This window comes from Amphibalanus amphitrite, unplaced genomic scaffold, assembly GCF_019059575.1.
Source record: "Amphibalanus amphitrite isolate SeventyFive unplaced genomic scaffold, NRLGWU_Aamphi_draft 000559F_arrow, whole genome shotgun sequence".
Lineage (NCBI taxonomy): Eukaryota > Metazoa > Arthropoda > Thecostraca > Balanomorpha > Balanidae > Amphibalanus > Amphibalanus amphitrite.
This window is the reverse complement of record NW_024882053.1, coordinates 97874-117298: the sequence shown is the minus strand read 5'-3', so window position 1 is coordinate 117298 and position 19425 is coordinate 97874. Positions and strand designations below refer to the sequence as shown.

The 19425-nt window shown below is 48.0% G+C and overlaps 2 protein-coding genes across 2 annotated transcripts; both read left to right on the top strand.

Moving 5' to 3' along the window:
- Window positions 1–2820: 2820 nt before the first annotated feature.
- LOC122393864 lies at window positions 2821–9715 on the top strand. Its single transcript, XM_043390288.1, has 3 exons — window positions 2821–3064; window positions 3308–3876; window positions 9698–9715. The coding sequence occupies exons 1-3, from the start codon at window positions 2821–2823 to the stop codon at window positions 9713–9715; spliced, it is 831 nt and encodes a 276-aa protein (XP_043246223.1).
- LOC122393867 (fibrous sheath CABYR-binding protein-like) lies at window positions 9696–19231 on the top strand. Its single transcript, XM_043390291.1, has 5 exons — window positions 9696–9958; window positions 16634–16786; window positions 17057–17484; window positions 17809–17842; window positions 18559–19231. The coding sequence occupies exons 1-5, from the start codon at window positions 9907–9909 to the stop codon at window positions 18651–18653; spliced, it is 762 nt and encodes a 253-aa protein (XP_043246226.1). The 5' UTR covers window positions 9696–9906; the 3' UTR covers window positions 18654–19231.
- The last annotated feature ends 194 nt before the right edge of the window (window positions 19232–19425 follow it).

Below are 19425 nucleotides of genomic sequence, written 5' to 3'. Positions count from 1 at the left end.
GTTATTGGTTGTCTAATGGGCTATTTATGTTAAGCATTTTCTTGTATTGCCCCGCAGGGGGCTGACCGTGGTCAGAGCTGCTGCTTAGCCGGGGTCATAGATGACCCCGGCTAATCTGTAGGACTACAGATCTGTAGGACGTCCTAGTTCCTCCTCGGATGATGCCCGCCGTATGTTAACTGCATTGTGATGTGTGGTTTTCGCTGCCTTGTATGTGAATTTGACGATGGCTGAAGGCGACGATGATGGGCAAGCCTGTCTTGACTGTTGAGTGGATACTTTTGTGACGTGTTTGTTGTCATGGATGTCAATACATGAACATCATACTCGGACTTATTTACTCGTCTGATTTGCGTTCACAATATTGTAATGTTCTTACCGCGATTCCAGCTAAAAAAAATATTTTTATGAGCTGATGAAATGGGCTTGACCTGAAGTCTGGGAGCTCTGTAATACCGTAAGGTGGGGCTATTTGAGACAGTGGGGCTATTTGAGACAGTATTTAAAATCGCTATGAAATGAAGAGCGTTTTAAATTTATGCTTAATTTTTGCTGAGGCGATTTACTGCTCGATTCCACACCTTCCTGAGCAAAAATATCACATAAAAATCAAACGCTCTTCATTTTATAGCGATATTAAATACTGTCTCAAATAGCCCCACTGTCTCAAATAGCCCCACTTTACGGTAACAAAATTATCATATTATGTCTTTCGTTGCCTGCTTCCTTTCTCGCTTTTTTTTTTGTAGGCATTACCAGTTTGGAAGTAGAATTCCTAACCATCGTGTGATTTCAAAACTAACCCCAGCCTGTAAGTCACCATTTTATTGTTTCAAAGGAGGCACTATCAGATCAGCTGCATTGGACAGGTCTGACCGGAAAGTCGAGAGATAAAAACTAGTCTTGGGTCCGAGCTCCAACGCCCGCCGTTTAGCATTGCGAGAAGGTGCGAAGAGGAACCATAAAGCATTGGAGTTTTGTTTATGCCAATGTCATTTGGCTTCTTTAGTCTGTGACCATTGCTAACTTTTTGGTGTCAGAAAGTGGAACATCAGAAGGTGCTCGTGCAGTGGCGCGGGAACTTCTTCCAGACTGGGGGGCTGAACCATAATAGAAATCAACCTAGGGTACCCCCAAATCTAGTTTTCTCACCGGTTTTAGGCCACTTATTTTTCAGACCTTGGCCTTTTCAAAAAAAAAAAAAAAAAAACAGAAAATATTTTCAAAAAGTGAGGTATTCCGTTTCAGCTGAGTGAAGAAACTACCGTTTTGGCAACCTGGAGCAAAGGTTTTAATCTGCCAAATGAGTTGCCGAGCCAGTGAAATAGGTGGATTTTTCACTTACATGCTTTCTTCCTTTCTGACTCACAACCTAATTTGGGGAGGACAAGCTGCCCAACGGCTCCTGACCTCATGAAACGTTGTGGGGCGCCGCCCCCACGGCCGCAGAGTTGTGGGGGCAAGCTTCTCCCACTGCCCCCTCTCCCGGTTCCCGCGCCTATGTATGAATCTATGAAATTATGTTGGTAGATTTCCGATTTCGATTCCTCCAGCTGGGGGGGGGGGGGCTCAAATACATTACGAGCCCCCCCCCAACCGAAAAGCTGGGGGGCTCAGCCCCCGCTAGCCCCCCCCCCCCGGCTCGTGTAACTGGTAGGCAGACGACAGGGTTTCATTACGCATGCGGCACTGGTGCGATCAGTGGTGTAGGTAGGTACTATAGGCTCCTTCGATTAACCCGCACCCTGGTGGGGTCTGTGTATAACGCGACCCGGTGGGGGGCTATTTTTTGCCCCCCCCCCCGTATCTCCGAAACTACTGGACGGATCCGCAAAATTCAAACGGCGTTCGAAAGGCCTGTCAAATTTGTCGAAGGAAACGAAATGTCATTGACCTCGGGGTCACCGATGACGTCACAGGTCAGGTCAAAGATGAAATGTTTCACCGTTCACGGGTCTTCTTAGGGAATGCGCTATAACACCGAGGAAAACGCATTTTGTCGAGAATCAGCGATAGGGCGTCAGTTGTCTATTAGATATGTTGCTATTAGAGGTCACTGACAATACCAGGTAAGGTCACAGGTCAGGTCACCAAGGGTCACAGGTCAGGTCACATGTGTGGTGCATGTTTTATGGCCATTTTTTCATTTCCAACTCAATGGTGTTGGTTATAAGACTATCAGGTACGGCTTAGGTCACTTTCTGGTGAAGTTCAGGTCAAGGTCAGGTCAAGGTCAGGCCAAAAAAGGTCAAATTTTAAGGTTGCTAGTTTTGCATAAAATGGGTATTGATTCGATGCTGCTCGTCACGGGGAGTCTAATGGTGGTCTTTGTTTTGCGCTACGGGGTCTAGAATTGCTAAAAATTGAGTTTGAAAATTTGACGTCATCAATTTTGAACAGTTTTTTCGCTATAACTTCGCCAAAAAAGAGGTATCAATCTCAAATTTGGTATGTGGATGGAAGGCAGTAAGGACTATCACATCACACATCAGTCGGCCGGCTGACCTTGGCCGGGTCGGACGCGCGAGCGGTGCTCTGCGTGCGCGACCGTCTGGACGAGCGAGTCTGGTCAGCTGATAGCCAGTGTCCGTGTGCGGGCCAGTCATGCCCAAGAGGCGGAAAGTGTGCTCCCCAGCGCAGGGTGAGCAAAGTGATATAGACATCTGTGCTGAACTTAAAGAGTTTATCGCACAAGAAAATGTGAAGTGCGTGAAGGAGATACGGGACTCGAACGACCGACGGCTTATGGCTATAGAGGAGTCCTTGTCGTTCGCGATGGATTCCCTCAAGGCGGTGTCGGATCGACAGAATTCAGCGGACATGGACATCATCCAGCTGCAGAGGGAGACCAAGGAGCTGAGGCGGCGCCTCCAGCAGATGGAGCTGAGTGAGGACCGGCGGCAGCAGGAGGAGCGGCGGACGTCTCTCATCTTCTCTGGACCGGCGATACAGACGCTGACTCGCCGGGAGGACGCCGCAAACCTGATTCGGTCCCGGGTGCAGCAGCACCTGAGGCACTCACTGGACTCTTCTCAGGTGAAAGCCATGATCCGGCTGAAGAATGGTAAGGTTTTAGTTGACTTTACCACGGCTGCGCGCGGGTCTGATAGAGACGTCCTATTTAGGACTAAGACCAAGCTAAGGGGTTCTGGACTGTTCATCTCAGAGTCTCTCACTCCACGCCGTCAGGCACTGTTCTCTGATCTACTGCAACTGAAGAAGGAGGGGATCATTTTCTCCGTCTTCACGAGATCCGGAGACATTCTAGTGTGTCGGTCACGCGACTGTGCACCCATTCGCATCGTAGACCCCGAGGCGGTGCGTCAGTTGGCGGAGACGAGTGCCCCTCCCCGCCCCACCCAGGGTCGCGCTCCGGCCTCGGAGAGAGGTCGGCTGGACCCAGCCACGGAGAGAGAGGAGGAGAGGAGCGCCCTGGAGAGAGGACGCACTCCGTCGGACCTCGGCGGTGTGATGGAGCTGGAGACCCGGCGTTCGGGCGGAGCCGTTGACTCTACTGCTCCCGTCTCCTGTTCGGTGCCTGCCGGCGCCGACGTCGTGGCGGGCCGTGGCGGCTCGACTTCATCATCGCTGCTGGACTGTGCCCGGGTGACGCCCACCAGTCTGGTGCGGCTTTCGCCGCCCCTGGAGCCGGTATCACCGGCTGACGCCGCCGCTGCGGCTGACCGGTCGGCGGACGGCGGCGATCGCGGGCTCGCCGGGGCTCGGGATGTTTCGGTGTCTCCTGGTGTCCGCCCCGCGGCCGCCCGCCCTGCCGGGACTGATGATCTGGAGACGCCCATGGACGTGACGTCAGGGGCTGCCCCGCCGCCGATGACAGCTCGGGCGTCCGGCGGGAGCGGTCAACAGGATGAGGCGGTGAGAGGGATGGGCGGGGCGTCGTCGCCCGGTGAGCTGCGGCCGGCGGTTGATGGCCCTGGTGGTGGGGTGAGCCTTTCTGAGGTGTCGCCGAACCGGGGCGGGGGCAGGGTGGGGGGCGTGGGAAGGGGTGGTGGGGAGGTACCCGGGGGGACCTCTTCTCGAGGGCGCGATGCCCGTGCCTCGGTGAGCTCCCGAAGCTCGGGTGGGACACGGAACCGCCCTAGCAGTAAGGATATAAGAGAGTATTTCTAAATGAAGGCAGGCTCTAGAGCTTTTTTTTTTCTCGTATGGTGCCACCTTTGGCTACTTTGCTAGTAGTTCCGAGCCGTCGTTTGTTTGTCTGTAGTCTGTTTATGTCTTGTCTACGGTCACCTCGCTTTGTAATGCTTAAGAAGTTTACAACCCATTGGCGCCAAGCAGATACACTGAGAAATGGTCGTTGTCCCAATCATATGTTTGTGCATGCATGTTATATTGTGTTTCTGTTTTCTGTCTGTGCCTCTTTGTTGTTGGTAGGTGTTGTCGTGGAGCGCGAGTCGGGCTCAGGAAGTCCTTTCTGTACGCGGCAAGGCCGGATCGGCGCGGCGCGCGGCGGCGGCGCCTTCCTGGGCGCTCCTGCGGGCTCTGCGTCGGGGCCGGCGACTGCTGGGACGGCGGTGGAGACGGTGGTGCTCGTCTTGGGCGTCATCTCTCCTGCGGCCCGCGCTCGCCGCTGTGGTTCCTGCTGGCGGTCTCGGCGCCTGGGACGTCCGGCTCGCGCTCCTTCCATACCAATCCAGCATTCCTGCTCCTCTCAACCAGCGCTTCACTACCCTCTCCCGTGCGTAACAGCACCGTTCACACCGTTCACCCAAGTAAGTACACACTTCACTCTAAGTTTGTCGCTAAGCTATGGCAGACCTTAAGTTTATGACTTATAATTGTAGGGGCCTTGGGAGTCAGGAGAAAAGGAGAGACGTTATAAACTTTCTTAAAAATCTTGATTTTGACATATATTTTATTCAGGATACACACCTCACCAGAAAAACAGCACAATGTTTCAATACCGTTTGGGGTGGCAACTGTTATCATTCCTTTGGTACAAATAACAGCCGAGGAGTATCGATTATATTTAAGACAAAGGTACAGCACAGCATACTTCATGAAGAATATTGCACGGAAGGAAACTTTGTGATACTTGAGTGCACTATATTTCTCAACACCTATATACTCGTCGCGATATACGGACCCAACGATGATCGACCAGCTTTTTTTCATACATTATACAATAAGCTTGAAGAGTTGCCAACGAATAATTTGATTATCGCAGGAGATTTCAACTTTGTCGCAGATCTCCAGCGTGATTCGAACTATGTTCGTCAAAACAACCCGGCTGCAAAGTGTGCATTTTCAAATATCATTGAACGCTTTAGCTTGATTGATTCGTGGAGAGAGATGAACCCTTTGAGCAGCGGATATACTTGGGCTAAGAAGAATCCATTAAAGTACGGTAGATTAGATAGAATATATATTCAGAATCACCTTGTCAGTACAATTGCATCATCCAACATTCACGCTGGCTATAGGTCAGACCATAACATAGTATCATTAAACGTCAAAGAGCCACTTATGAAAAGAGGCCCTGGTCTTTGGAAGTTTAATGCCGCACTCCTTGAAGATCAAGAATATAACGAACTTATCAGAAAAGTAACAATAAACACAGTTAAGCAATATGCATTACCAATTTATAACAATGAATATATATCAGACCCAAACAATTTTGACAATATTCAATTCACAGTGACCTGTGGCTTGTTCTATGAGACATTACTGATGATGATACGAGGGGAAACCGTACGATTTTCAAAACAAAAGGCGAGAAAAAACAGACGCGAGGAAAATATAATATTAAATGAAATAGACGAACTAAATGCTCGTTTCAATACTAACGAAACAGAAGAAAATTTAAAGCGATTAGAAGAGATGAAACTTAAATTAGAGCAGATGCGATTACCCAAAATACAAGGATTAATAACACGGTCCAGAGTTAACTGGTTCGAAGAAGGGGAAAAATGTTCGAAGTATTTCCTCTCCTTAGAAAAGAGGAACGCAATGAGAAATTCAATTCTTGCCATGCAAGACGGTGATAGGCAAATAACAAACAACAAATATATTCTTGAACATCTTTCAAAACATTTGCAAACGAAATACCGAAAAAATATAAATAAGCACAATACAAAAGAATACCTTGAAAAACACATCGAGCGAGTGCTATCCGACGAACAAAGGATCGCTCTAGACACTCCAATATCGTTACAAGAACTACAAACAGCTTTAATGAGTATGAAAAAAGGCAGGTCACCGGGGTCAAATGGTTTTACATCAGATTTTTTCAAACATTTTTGGGAACTGTTAGGCATATTCCTCTTTCGAGCGTTTAAAGAAGGTCTGGTAAATAACAGTGCAATTATGTCTCACCAAGAAAGCGTAGTAACTCTTATTCCGAAACAGGGCAAGCCAAGGGATTCCGTAAAAGGATGGAGGCCCATATCTTTACTTAATGTTGACTTCAAAATTATATCTGGAGCCATCGCTAATAGACTTAAAAAGATAATGAATCACTTGATATCCCCAACTCAGACGGCATACATTAAGGGACGATATATCGGGGAAAACACGCGACTAGTGTACGATGTAATTGAACATGTGAATGCTTCATCCTCTTCCGGTATCATAATGGCAGTTGACTTCGAAGCCGCTTTCGACACGGTGTCGTGGGAGTTCCTAGCAGAAGCTCTCAATTATTATAATTTCGGGCCACATTTTGCTCATATGATCCAAACATTTTACCTAAACTCTCGCAACTTTTCTAGGATTCTTTTAAATGGATATTTAGGTCCCAAAATCAACATGGAGAGAGGTATACGACAAGGAGACCCCGTATCTGGATATTTATTTAATATGATAATGCAGCCCCTAACAAATCAACTAATGCAGTCGAGGGAGATGAAGGGGATACCCATAGGCGTAGGATTAGAAGTACGATTATCGCAATACGCTGACGATTTAATAGTATTTTCAAGCGCGGAACCGGAATCTATAAATGCGGTAATAAATGAACTAGACATATTTCATAAAGTATCTGGATTACGTGTTAATATAGATAAAACAAAATGTCTTCAAATCGGCAAAACAGTTGACTGTTCGTTTTTGAACATGTCAGGGTTGCAGAAAGTAAGCGAACTGAAAGTATTGGGAATAATCTTTTGCAATACAACCAACACCATCGTGGAAAAAAATATGTCTGAAGTATTACCTAAAGTAAGACAGGAAATAGCCCAATGGAGGCGACGAAATCTCACCTTGATAGGAAAGATAACAGTTGTAAAATCAATGGTTATTTCTAAACTAGTACATATTGTATCGTCATTGCCAACCCCAAACGAAAAGGACATTTCTTACATTAATAATATATTGTTCAAATATATCTGGAACGATGGTCCTGATAAAGTTAAAAGAAACAAGTTGGTACAAGATTACGATCACGGGGGTTTGAAAATGGTCGATATTAGGTCGTTTATAAAGAGCCTAAAAGTTAACTGGATAAAAAGACTATATTGGTCAACATCTGATGTTGTATGGGCTAACATAATCAAGAAAACTTTACCTCCTATTTGTGAACTAGTTTGCTACGGCACGGAGAAGTTGAGAAACATCTCGAATCATAGATTACGTAATACATTTTGGAAAGATGTGCTGAACGCCTGGGCGGATTTTTGTGCGGTCTTCCGAACAACACCAGAAAACGTTCTGACGGACAAGCTGTGGTATTCAGATCACAGCAAATTCCAAACGAGCATTGTAAAAGATTGGGATAGAAAGGGTTTGAGATTTGTTGCAGATTTGTATTCTAAGGATAGCGGATCATTTTTAGAACAACGAACTCTAAGTGAAACCTTTAACATCAAAATGTCGTTTCTATGCTATGAATCTTTAACCAGAAGTATACCGCATCATGTGGATAATACTGTTGTTGCCTGTAAAATCATTTACCCAATAATACCTTATAAAATAGCGCTACTCTCCCAGAAAACAAACACTTCACGCTTAGCATATAATGAATTCGTTTCTGCCCTGTTAAAACGAGAAACAAACCAGTCAACGCAAAATCATATTAAGCGTAAATGGAATAGAGATATAGGGTGTACGCATGAGGGCACGATGTATGATATTCGCCATGCGACTAGAAACACATACTTACAAACGTTCCATTATCGTATAATAAATAGAATAATATCTACAAACACTTTTTTGTATCGTATTGGAAAAGCAGAAAGTGCAGTTTGTACTTTTTGCAACGAGCGTGATGAAACGTTATGTCATATACTTTGGGAATGTAGAATAGTAAAAGACTTTATAAAAGATATAGTAGCATACTTTCGAAAAGAATACAATTTTATAGTAAATATCTCAGTGCAGTCGTGGATATTTCCAAGGCTAGCGGATGAAAGCGAAATAAATATATTAATATTCACATTAGCAAAACAAGTAATATTTAGGGCAAGACATAACACTCAGATTCCCAGCATACATCATTTTCATCACATACTTAAAAGAGAGGCTGAAAATGAAAGTAAATTCTTTTTAAGGCATAAGTCTACTGACAAGTTTTTGTCCAAGTGGGGCAACGTCTCGAATATTCTGTCACAGAATCTTCCCTCCGCACACAACCAACCTACATCCTAGATTTCTTTACCCATCCTTATTGGCCGGCCAATCTCTCCAGCACTCTCTGGTCGGCCTGCGCTCGCGGGACGTCTCGGTCGCTGCGGGTCGTCGGCGGGGGGCCGGTGGTTGGCGCTGGGTGGCAGCCGCTGCCTGGTGGTCCGTGTGCCCTGGCCGCCCTTCGCGGGGCGCCCGCTAGCGCGTCTGCCGCCGCCGCCGCCCGTGCTGGTTTGAGCTGTATCGGGCAATTTTCTTTTTACCGTTCTTGTTTTTCGTGTTTACTCCGCGTGTCATGAGAACTGGGACTGCGTTCCAGCGCTCAAGTGTCACCGGGACAGTTTTTTTTTACCCGCCTCTGTCCTCCATTGTGCGTCGTGAGGACAGGGAACTGTTCGCTGATGTGTCAGCTGTGTGTTCCCTGTGGGACTCGTCTGATTGAACGAATATACGATAAAAAAAAAAAAGGACTATCACATATATTCCGGTTTTTGCGAAATTCAATTTTTTTTTGGATTTTTTGATTGTTATATCCAAAAAACTTATTTTTTGATTTTTGGGGGTCAAAATCCAAAAATTTCAAAAATCCGAGATAACAGTTTTGTATCCCTGTCGATTCTTCAGCTTTTATGTCTCAATCATTTTTCTGTATTTGCAAAGCTATAGGCCTGACAGCTCTTCCCGCGAAACCCTTTTTTGGGTCAAAAACGGCAGAACATGACGTCACTCTGACGTCATTTCCGGCCAACCTATCATAGCCTTTGGAAACATTTTGGTCACAATGTGTAAAATTGATATCCGGGAGGGTACTGAAAGTTTGGTGACGATCGGCGCAGCGGTTCTGGAGATATATCGAAAAGTCTGGAGGGGGGCAAAAAATAGTCCCCCCCCCCACCAGGTCGCGGGTTAAGTTCCGGAGTCATTAGGGCTGATTTCCTCGTAACTTCGGGCTAGTTTCTCCCAAACCGTCTTCACTGAGATCGGGAGATCCCGCGCCGGGGCCTACCAGACCGCCGCGATAGAAAGTCGCCCGTCTCCGCCGCTCTCCGTGCACCTCTGACGCCATTATGACGTCACCCCGCCCGCTCCAGCCACTCCGCCTTCTCCCCGACTGCAGGATGACGTCACAGAGTGACGTGGCCAGCAGACGTGGCGGTGCCCGAGTCGGTTGGCCGCCCGTCCGGCCGGTCTCAAGGTCAGGCGCTTCTCGACCCGCCGGCTGAGGGGCGGGTGAGCAGTCGTCTGCGTGCGGCGCCGAGTGTGAGAGGTGTGAGAAGACGGTGAGAGGGGTGAGAGAGCAGCGTGACCAGAGGGGCTGTGAGAGGGATGGCCGGAGAAACCCAGCCCAGGAAGAGGAAGATCAGGGAGAAAGGAAAAGGTGAGCTTCGGGGGGCGTGGCTTTAGGGGAGGGGAGAGGGTGACGAAAGGAAACGTCGAGGGTTACGAACGGGTTGCAACTTTCGGGGTCTTGTGTCAGGCTTAGTTGTCTGATATGTGGTGTTGCATTGTAAGTATTCGAACGGTGATGCATTGAACAATGAACGTGACACCGATTTCTACGTGATTTTATATGTTCCAGGTTGTGTTTTGTTGTTCGATGTGATTTTTTTTTTTTAATAGGGGAGAGTGGGGTAAGATGCCCAGGGTGGGAAAGACGCCCCACCCCCTCTAGCGGGGAAACAAAGAATCGAACCTGGAAATTAATGTTCTTAGCGTAAAGCGGAAGCCTGCCTTGTTAACTGCACAAAAATTTGCGAAGCTCAGTTGGGCAACGGCTGGCTGGTGATTGCATGTTTTTTATTTGCTGCTTTCAAAAAATATTTTGGCGTCAAAACATTGTAAATATCAAAGAAGGTAGATAATTTTTGCGTCCCTTGCTATAGTCGTGATACATTAACATGCGTGTACTGTGTCCCAAACAGTTTGTTTCCGGGTGTAGTTTTATGGCTAACAAATTGTGCTGATTTAATGTTACTTCGGTACCTTGGGGTAAGATGCCCCCTGTCCTGATGGGGAAAGACGCCCCCCTAAATCCGTAGGCTGTCCTTCAATCAGCCCGTCAAATCATTTATTACATACTTATGATGAGAGACAAAAGCCGATCTGGGACTATTGAGAGTCCGGTACGGTCGGGTGCTCCCTATGCCGGTCTCTCGGCCCACACAGCGACTTTTTGGGCGGCATCTGACTCTGAGAGCCCTCACGACGGCCTCTGTGGGCCCCATTACTGGTTCTAGGGCCCCTCACGACATCCTTTGAGGGCTCCCACGTTGGCTCCACGGGCCGCGCTGGCATCTGAGGTCCCCACGATGGGCTCGAGGGCCCTCAATCATCATGAAGACCTATAAGGGCCCCACAGTGGTCTCTGAACGCCACCACGGAGGCTTGTTTGGCCACGCTGGACTATGATGGCCCTAACAATGACCTCTGAAGCCCCTTACGACTACTTTTGAGGGCCCTTACGATGACGTTTGGTGTCTACCGCAGGCTCAAAGGGACTACTGATTCGTTCAGGCGATTCACGTGCCTATTTATGTCACTTTTAGTGCAGGGGGCATCTTACCCAACGCCAGGGGGCGTCTTTTCCACCCTGTGGGGTAAGATGCCCCCTTTCACTTCTTCAGGAAAATGCTTAATAGCAAAAAAAGTTATCATATTTCAGGCACGAAAGTGTGATATTTTTGGAGAAAAATGATGTCGGCTTCCGTTGAAACTCCAAGGCCGGGGGGATCCAGGGCGTCGCAAGTCCATCTACGACACGTCGCAAGTTACGACACATGTCCCGTCGCAAGTTGTGTCGTAGCGAAAAAGGAGGGATGTTGAGGAAAGAGGGGTTTGTCGGAGGATACGACAGAACGTAGCTGCGACAAGGTTTAAATACCCGCTTTACTCGAGAATTTAAAAGGCTACACGATCAGCTGATCCCGTAGTAAGCGTCAGTAAGGTCGAAAACTCTATCAAGCATAAAGGAACATTCGCCCTTCTGGTTTGCGAGCTTATGAGACAGCCAGTTCAAGCATGTTCTCTGATTCGGAAGCTTTGTCTCAACTGGGTGACTTGTGGTTGCTTACGCTCACGTGAGTTGCCATGAATTTTGGGATCGATCACAGGAGATTCGTGGCGCTATAGGGCATCTAGAAGCGATGCTTTAGAAGAAATGAGTTAAGCGAGTATGAGGTCACAGAGAGTTAGTAGAGTTGGAGATTGAGGTCACAATTGGAAGTTACAGAGGTCATCTGGGACACTTCAGGTCACGGAGGTCAACTTGGGGTCATCACAGAGCTCAATTGGAGACCACGGAAGTAATCTGAGACACGTCAGGTCACAGAAGGCAACTTGGGGGCACGTCAGGTTACAGAGGTCAACTCGGGGTCATCACAGAGCTCAATTGGGGGTCATCTGGGACACGTCAGGTCACAGAGGTCAACTTGGGGTCACCACAGAGCTCTATTGGAGATCACGCAGGTCATCTGTGACACGTCAGGCTACAGAGGTCAACTTGGGGTCATCACAGAGCTCAATTGAAGGTCATGGCGGTTATCTGGGGCACATCAGGTCAGGTAGGTCAGCTTGGAGTCATCAGAGGGGTCACTTAGAGGTTACAGAGGTCATATGGGACACGTCAGGTCACAGAGGTCAACTTGAGATCATCACAGAGCTCAATTGGAGGTCACGGAGGTCATCTGGGACACGTCGGGTTACAAAGGTCAACTTGGGGTCATCACAGAGCTCAATTGGAGGTCATCTGGGACACGTCAGGTCACAGAGGTCAACTTGGGGTCACCACAGAGCTCTATTGGAGATCACGCAGGTCATCTGTGACACGTCAGGCTACAGAGGTCAACTTGGGGTCATCACAGAGCTCAATTGGAGGTCATCTGGGACACATCAGGTCACAGAGGTCAGCTTGGAGTCATCAGAGAGCTCAATTGGAGGTCACGGAGGTCACCTGGGACACTTCAGGTAACAGAGGTCAACTTGGGGTCATCACAGAGCTCTATTGGAGGTCATGGGGGTCATCAAGGGACACGTCAGGTCACAGAGGTCAACTTGGGGTCATCACAGAGCTCTATTGGAGGTCACGGAGGTCATCTGGGACACGTCAGGTTACAGAGGTCAACTTGGGGTCATCACAAAGCTCAATTGGAGGTCATCTGGGACACGTCAGGTCACAGAGGTCAACTTGGGGTCATCACAGAGATCAATTCGAGGTCATGGGGTTCATCAGGGACACATCGTTTTTAGAATTTGGAGAATCTTTTGGGGGATGCCCCTCGCAACGTCCAAGACCGCCTTTCTGGATTCGCCAGTAGTTGCTGGAATGGTGTTAGGCTACTTCATATCCATGAATACCCCAATAAATGTGAATACAACATATTATGCACCATGTTCAACACTCTCGCTGGCGCGGATTGAGGCCTCATAGACGAACCGTTGGTTCTTGCTTTATAACTCGCGTTAGCGGCAACGGATTGCAACGAAATTTTCAGGATCTCAAGTTTCAACAATTTTCCACGTACCATGCAAATTTCGTGACCATGACCCCAATGACCTGTGACCTGTGACCTCTCCCTCAAGGCCATATCAACTTGCGACACAACTTACGACTGCTATTTCAAATTCGTAAGTTGTGTCGTAAATCAGGCACTTTGCGATAGACTTTACTTCTTAAGTAACGCTACTCATCAATTGATCCCTCCAAAAACGACTTACTACACAACTTGCGACACGTCGCAGCTGCGACGAGGCTTACGACGCTCTGGATCCCCCCAGCCCAAGTTTTGGCTTTCCGATCGTCATTTTCGAATAATATATGACATAGTCAAACCCTGGGCATCTTTCCCCACTCTCCCCTATTGCCTCTTTAGCAAATCGATGCGGACGCCAATTAGCTCCTGATATGTTGAATTGCTTCGTACATAATTGCCACGCTCTGCCCGTAGATAGCACAGCTCGATGACCGCCTAACCAACCCGCCGAGCCAGTGTTACCTTTTTGTCCACGAGATGAAGTTTCTGGTCCCGGTTACCCAGAGGATCACCGATGTGGTGCACTTTTGACTGTCCCACGGTCTTTGCATTGTACGTTCTGAAAGACGTTTTTGACGCTCATTTGAACACCATAAACACGTGATGCTCAGCTGTAATAGCAGCGGGCTTTCGATTTGAACAGCTGCAGAACTCGGCAGGACTGTGCTAGTTCAGTTCAGGTGTTCTTCGTGCTCACATGTGTTCTCTGTCCCTGTAAATGTATTTTGTCACTTGAGTGGCAGCCTCTGAAGTATAATTGTCATGAAAGGCGCCTGCAACAGCTGCAATGGAGAGTGACGGTCATGATGGTCGGTCAGCTACAGGGTGTTTCACTAAAAGTGTCAAAAAGTAAATGCCTATTAAAGTTACATAAAATATGCAAATCACGTGGTTGCGCACGTGGCTTGGTTGCAAATTTTTGGACATTTATGCTTTGTCCATTTAAGATATATTTTACACTCATACGGAGCGAGGGCAGGAGGCCAAAGTTACTAGTCGTTTTTTTCCTTATGCAGAACAAGAACAGGTTATTTACACCTCAACAGGAGGGGTGAATTACACTTACCTTTGGTGCCATCAGAAACATTGAAACCGTATGCCGACTTTTCAGGAAACGTTTTATTCTCTCACCTCGCTACGTTCCAGATTATAAAAGGTTCAAAGGGCTTCTTGAGAGGTTTAAAAGGGTTCCTTCGATGCCGGTCGCAGTCCAAAAAAGACGTTTTTGGACTGACAACCCCCACCTCTCGGCGGAAACCGTTGAAAAGGTCAGGGTCTTTTTGAGGGTCTTTGAAGATAACAAGAAGCTAATTTCAACATCAGAAATAGCCAAGGCCTTACAAGTTATCAAAAACAGCCACTATAATGGCTGTAACCACCAGGAACTGGCTGGATTAGAAGTTCCTGCACCGAAAAATCAGCTGCCTCGCCGCCCGCCTCTGGCCAGCGCAAAGCCCCGATCTGTCAGCGTTTTGCTTCTGGTTTTGGTCAGTAGCTCTCGCAGAGCTGAGGAAGACTCAAGTCGCATCACTTCGGGAGCTGAAGAGCACCATTCAAGGCTTTGCCGACAGTCTGGACGCTGAAGATGAAAACGGGCTGTGAGGCACCTCCGGACACGTGCCGAAACGGTGCATCAAAAGAAGGGGCGGATATGTGGAATAGGTTTGAGTGACGGTGCTATCGTTTTTATATATTCAAATGTCCAACAATTGCGGATGAAATGGTATGCAAATTTCCGTAGACAACATTGTTATTATGTGCATTATGACCTTTTACTTTTTGACACTTTTAGTGAAACACCCTGTAGAAGCTCGCTGGCATGCCCTTATTATAGGTATTTTTGGCGCTGTAACACAAGTTTGCGTACCTTACCTAGGTATAGCGTCAGCTCTCTGGATAATTAGGTACGAGGCTGAGCTCGAAACGAGACCCTTCAAAAATTATAACGGAAAAATCTAGAGGGCTTAGAGGGTCTTGTGGCTTCAGCCGCAGTGTCAGGTCGGGTCACTGGCCTATGACATCATAATGTCATAACTTCTACACTAGGTTGAAAATTTGTCGCAACTTCGCAACGCTTTCAGTGCTGAAATGAAATTCACAGGAACTCTAGAGTTTTCGAGTCCCCACAACATTTATGTCTGAATTTTTAAATGGGTCACCGGAGGTCAGGTTTGTCACTTGACGTCACAAGTATAGGTCAATGAAGGAAATATGAAACTGTTATTTTGGCGGTGGAAAAGAGCTTATACTTCCTATCCCAACCTCAGGCAATGCAATTTTGATTTCATACACTCCTTGCAATGTCCGGTGCTTGCTTGCATTGTTGAACTTGATGACGTCATATCGGTATGACTTTATCAACACGATTAAGGTCATCGGATTAATGTTTCGTGAACAACTATCGATTAACTTGAGCTAGTGAGTCGAGAAAGCCGCCATTTAAGTCGGCAAGACCTGGCCAATCGAATGATGTCCAATATGACTTCATTCGACCAAGATTGTGACCTTAGTGACTTTGACCTGACCATGACCTGATATAAACACCCTTAGTTGACCTCGCCCAAACAAAAGTATTCATGCTGCGAGCCTGACCATGGTGAGCAAATTGGTTCCAAAAATCGTAACTCTGCGACTTTTTTTGGCAAAGTAATAAAAAACGAACCCCTATCATAGAGCACCCACTTGACAGTGACCTCATAGGTATCCAGTTTACTTGAAACCCTAACATCATATACCACTTACCAGTCGCTGCGTATCGTATTAGCGCTCTCGCTCGTTTTTTTTTCTGCGAGGCACTGCCTGAATTGGGTTGATACGGCGAGGAGATTTAGGTACCCTTCCCTCGGCCGGGCGTATGTAGAAAATGCGAGGCATATTCTATAGAATCAAATATCCTAAATATTTTTACTAGCCACATTGACGGCGGCAGCACGTTTAATGCAACAACAAGCGAAGTTTGTCACGAATTCCCGTCGGCCGGCAAATTGTGAATTGTCTCGTGGTCTCGGGGGGCGGCGCGGGCTGCCGGTTCGGCTACTGTACGAGTATGTTAGTATCGGACAGGCCGGCAGCTGGCTGCAGAGTGATGCCAGGCGGACCGTGTCCCGTGCTGGCGAGGGAGGAGGCGCACAGACCGTGACGGAGCCTCCCCTCCCCTCCCTCCTCTCCCCTCCCCCTCTCCTCTACTCCCTTCTATTACCGCTTTATACGAGAAATGAAAAACAGAAACAGAAATAGGTATGGTATAATAAGTTTTATTGATACCCATTCCGATTGTGGTGTTTGTAGATGTTTTGGCCTTTTGCAGTTTTTAGGGTTTTTCGCATTTTCACAGAAGAGGGAAGAGGCGAATCAATCGACGGCGCCCATTTCATCTTTTAGATTGTGTACTGTGGTACACTACTGAAGAAACAAGTGTCAGTCCCACCGACACCTGAGCCCATGCAGTCAATCGATTACCACGCAAACTGAATAACGCTCCAGAATGGCTCCTTCAGCCATCTCATGGCTTCCTGTCGTTTCAGACGTCGGCAGTGACCACTCGGGTGATGAGGAGCTGGAAGACTCGCCTGCAGGTGGCGGCACCTGCGCCTCAGCCGTGGTAGTACTCCTTCTGGTAGCGGGCGTCGGCCTCCTGGGGACGCTGGTTTACATTCAGAGCGGAGCCGTCTCCTACGGTGAGTTATCCATCGGACTGTGACCTATTGTTTGTTGGGGGACGACCTAAATAAATCTACCTTCGGTGATATGAAAGGTGTCTTCCTAGTGCTGAAAAGATGGATGCTTTTGATGACAAACCTCAATTTCTGCGACCATGTACCGTAAGTTTGTAGGTTCTGTGAAGCCCACGCACCATCAGAAGGCTGTGTAGAATTCGATCCACACTGACTCAGTGACCCAGACTCCGGTGACCTCTGATGACCTCTGTCCTCTGATGGTGTCACCAGGAGGCCCTCCGGCGCCTCAGCCGCCGCCGGCCCGCCCTGCAGAGGTGGTGGTGGACCGCTCGGAGCCCTTGGACAGCTCCCAGCCGCCGCAGCCGCCCGGCGGAGAGGGTGGCGACGACACGGTCCTCGCCGCGACCACAGAGTCAGTCACCGCCGACGACCCGGCGCAGGTGGCGCCACCGGGCGACGAAAAGGGTTCGCCACCGTCTGGGGAGCACACGGCGGGACCGGGCGGAGCGCCGCCGCCGCCCCCTCCTCCCGGGCAGGAGTCGGGTGAAGTGAGGCTGGAGGGGTCGGAGGAGGTGCCGCTGGATGTGCAGCTGGAACAGCCGGTCCGCAAGGAGGTGCGGGTCCGCCAGATGCTGCGCATCCACACACACGCGGACGGCAGCATTACAGAGGAGGTGGTATCTGAGGAGCTTCTTCAGGTGAGACGTGGCGAGCGATGCGTCGCTCTGGCTCGGAGAGAGGAGAGAGAGGTGAAGGAGATTGCTTATATTGAGGGTGGAGAGGGATGGCATATGGGGATGTAGTTTCCACCCAACGGGGTTTTGACTTGACTCTGGTCAGTGGGCGGCCAAAAAGATGCGGAAACAACGTCAACGAGTGTAGGAGGACGAGAGCTTTTTTAACATTTGCTACTCATTTGGAATAAACTTATCAATATCATGTTACTACCTGTATCAGATGCAGATGATATGATACGACCGTTTGAAGTTGCGCACTTAATGTTCCGTTTTCGCCTGTTTCAGCCGGGAGACGAGGGCTATGACGATCTCGGTAAAGGTGAGTAAATAAAAAGTGATGCTCAGTTTCTTTTTACATTGATCGAAGACCATGGTTGCATCTAACATTGAGTTTCATTGCGGACTTAGATGTGTCATTTACTAGTTGTGAATCTCCGTCGATAATTACGTTACGGTACTTACGACTATATCACCCTCTCTGGCCATCAGCTCTCGCTGAAATGTGCACTAGTTTTAATTGCTCTGGTGTGACTCGACTTTTTACTGGGTGAATGTGCTGTATTGCAGGCCTTTTGACTGTGTTTATGCATAACTGCGTGTTGTGTTCCACAGTTGCCAAGGGTCTATGTGTTGTATTACAGAGCATATCGACACCTTTTTTTTAAACCCCACATTTGTTCTCCGGTGAATTTCACACAAGTTGGTTAGAGACCTTCAAAAAAGGTACAATCACTCGATTTTTCTCAAGTTTGTCTGTCTTGGCAGATAAAGCAATACCAGAACAGGCCTACGAACACACATATTTGATCAGGATCGGACGATTGGACACTTTTAAAAGGAGATCTTTCGTGCCTCCCGGAAATTCACGGGAGAGCAGATGTGGGGTTTTTAAAAAAGTGTCGATATGACAGTCTCTGTGTTCCATTTATGAGCCGGTGTCTGTTGCTGTCCACAGCGGGGCTGCCGAGCCGGTGTCTGTGGGATGCGTCTCCCGTTCCACACACACTCTCTGACAGTGTCTCTGATCTGTTCCAGAGCCGGTGACTGTTGCGGTCCACAGCGGGCCCGCCGAGCCGGCGCCCACCGCCGTTCGACCCACCATAGCCATCACTGCCGACGAAAGCGACTAGAAATGTCCAAAGTGCGCTGTGAAGGATCGGCGCCTGATACCCAGTCGTTTGTCCAGCCTATAAGCGATGTAAGTCTACATCAGAGGGTGACGACTGGTGCAGGGTAGCTGTGGCTTAAAAAACTGCTCTCGTGAGGTAGAGCCTCGGTCAATCTCAGAGGTAGGGCTGACTGAAGCTGATACCTGTGCCCAGAGATCTGAAAACTGTTGTACTGTTACAAGATGTTGGGCTTGGCTTCTTCTTGAGCAGACTGTTACGCTTGTGATCGGAACATTTCCGGCAGCTATTCGTGTGTGATTCGAGATCCGTTCGATGCTACGATTGGACGGCACAAGACATGATGCTCCATAAAGACACTGAATTTATTCCAAATAGTGCATGCAACGTCTGAACAATGGTTAATTTTGAGCACAATATGATTTATATTTTACCGTCAAGAAGTGTTGCTTTTTTGCCCGGGTTCCTTATTTACAGTTTCTGTGAATAAGTTGCAGTCATTTCGCCGGACATTTCAGTAATCAACGCCAGTGTGAAATAGCTACGAACGAGATTGTTGGCTAATAAACCTGTTTTTATAAGAATTGTGTTCCTTTATGAAATAAGAAAGGAAGTCCCAACTCCCAACAACTCGAATAGTTACGTGTCAATCATGGATTGTGTCATGCGACATGGCCGTTCTGTAAAAAAGTAATGCATATTACAGAACACACCATGCAAGCGTTACCTGGAAGCAGCATGGCCTTTAAGGCAAACAATTCGATAACAACCATAG

Bases quoted from the DNA above. Each gene is read 5' to 3' on its own strand.
- LOC122393864 (XM_043390288.1), top strand. From the start codon at position 2,821: ATGGACATCATCCAGCTGCAGAGGGAGACCAAGGAGCTGAGGCGGCGC. The intron at 3,065-3,307 runs GTAAGGTTTTAG...TTCGCATCGTAG, and splicing joins CATGATCCGGCTGAAGAATG to ACCCCGAGGCGGTGCGTCAG.
- LOC122393867 (XM_043390291.1), top strand. From the start codon at position 9,907: ATGGCCGGAGAAACCCAGCCCAGGAAGAGGAAGATCAGGGAGAAAGGA. The intron at 9,959-16,633 runs GTGAGCTTCGGG...CTGTCGTTTCAG, and splicing joins GATCAGGGAGAAAGGAAAAG to ACGTCGGCAGTGACCACTCG. The intron at 17,485-17,808 runs GTGAGACGTGGC...CGCCTGTTTCAG, and splicing joins TATCTGAGGAGCTTCTTCAG to CCGGGAGACGAGGGCTATGA.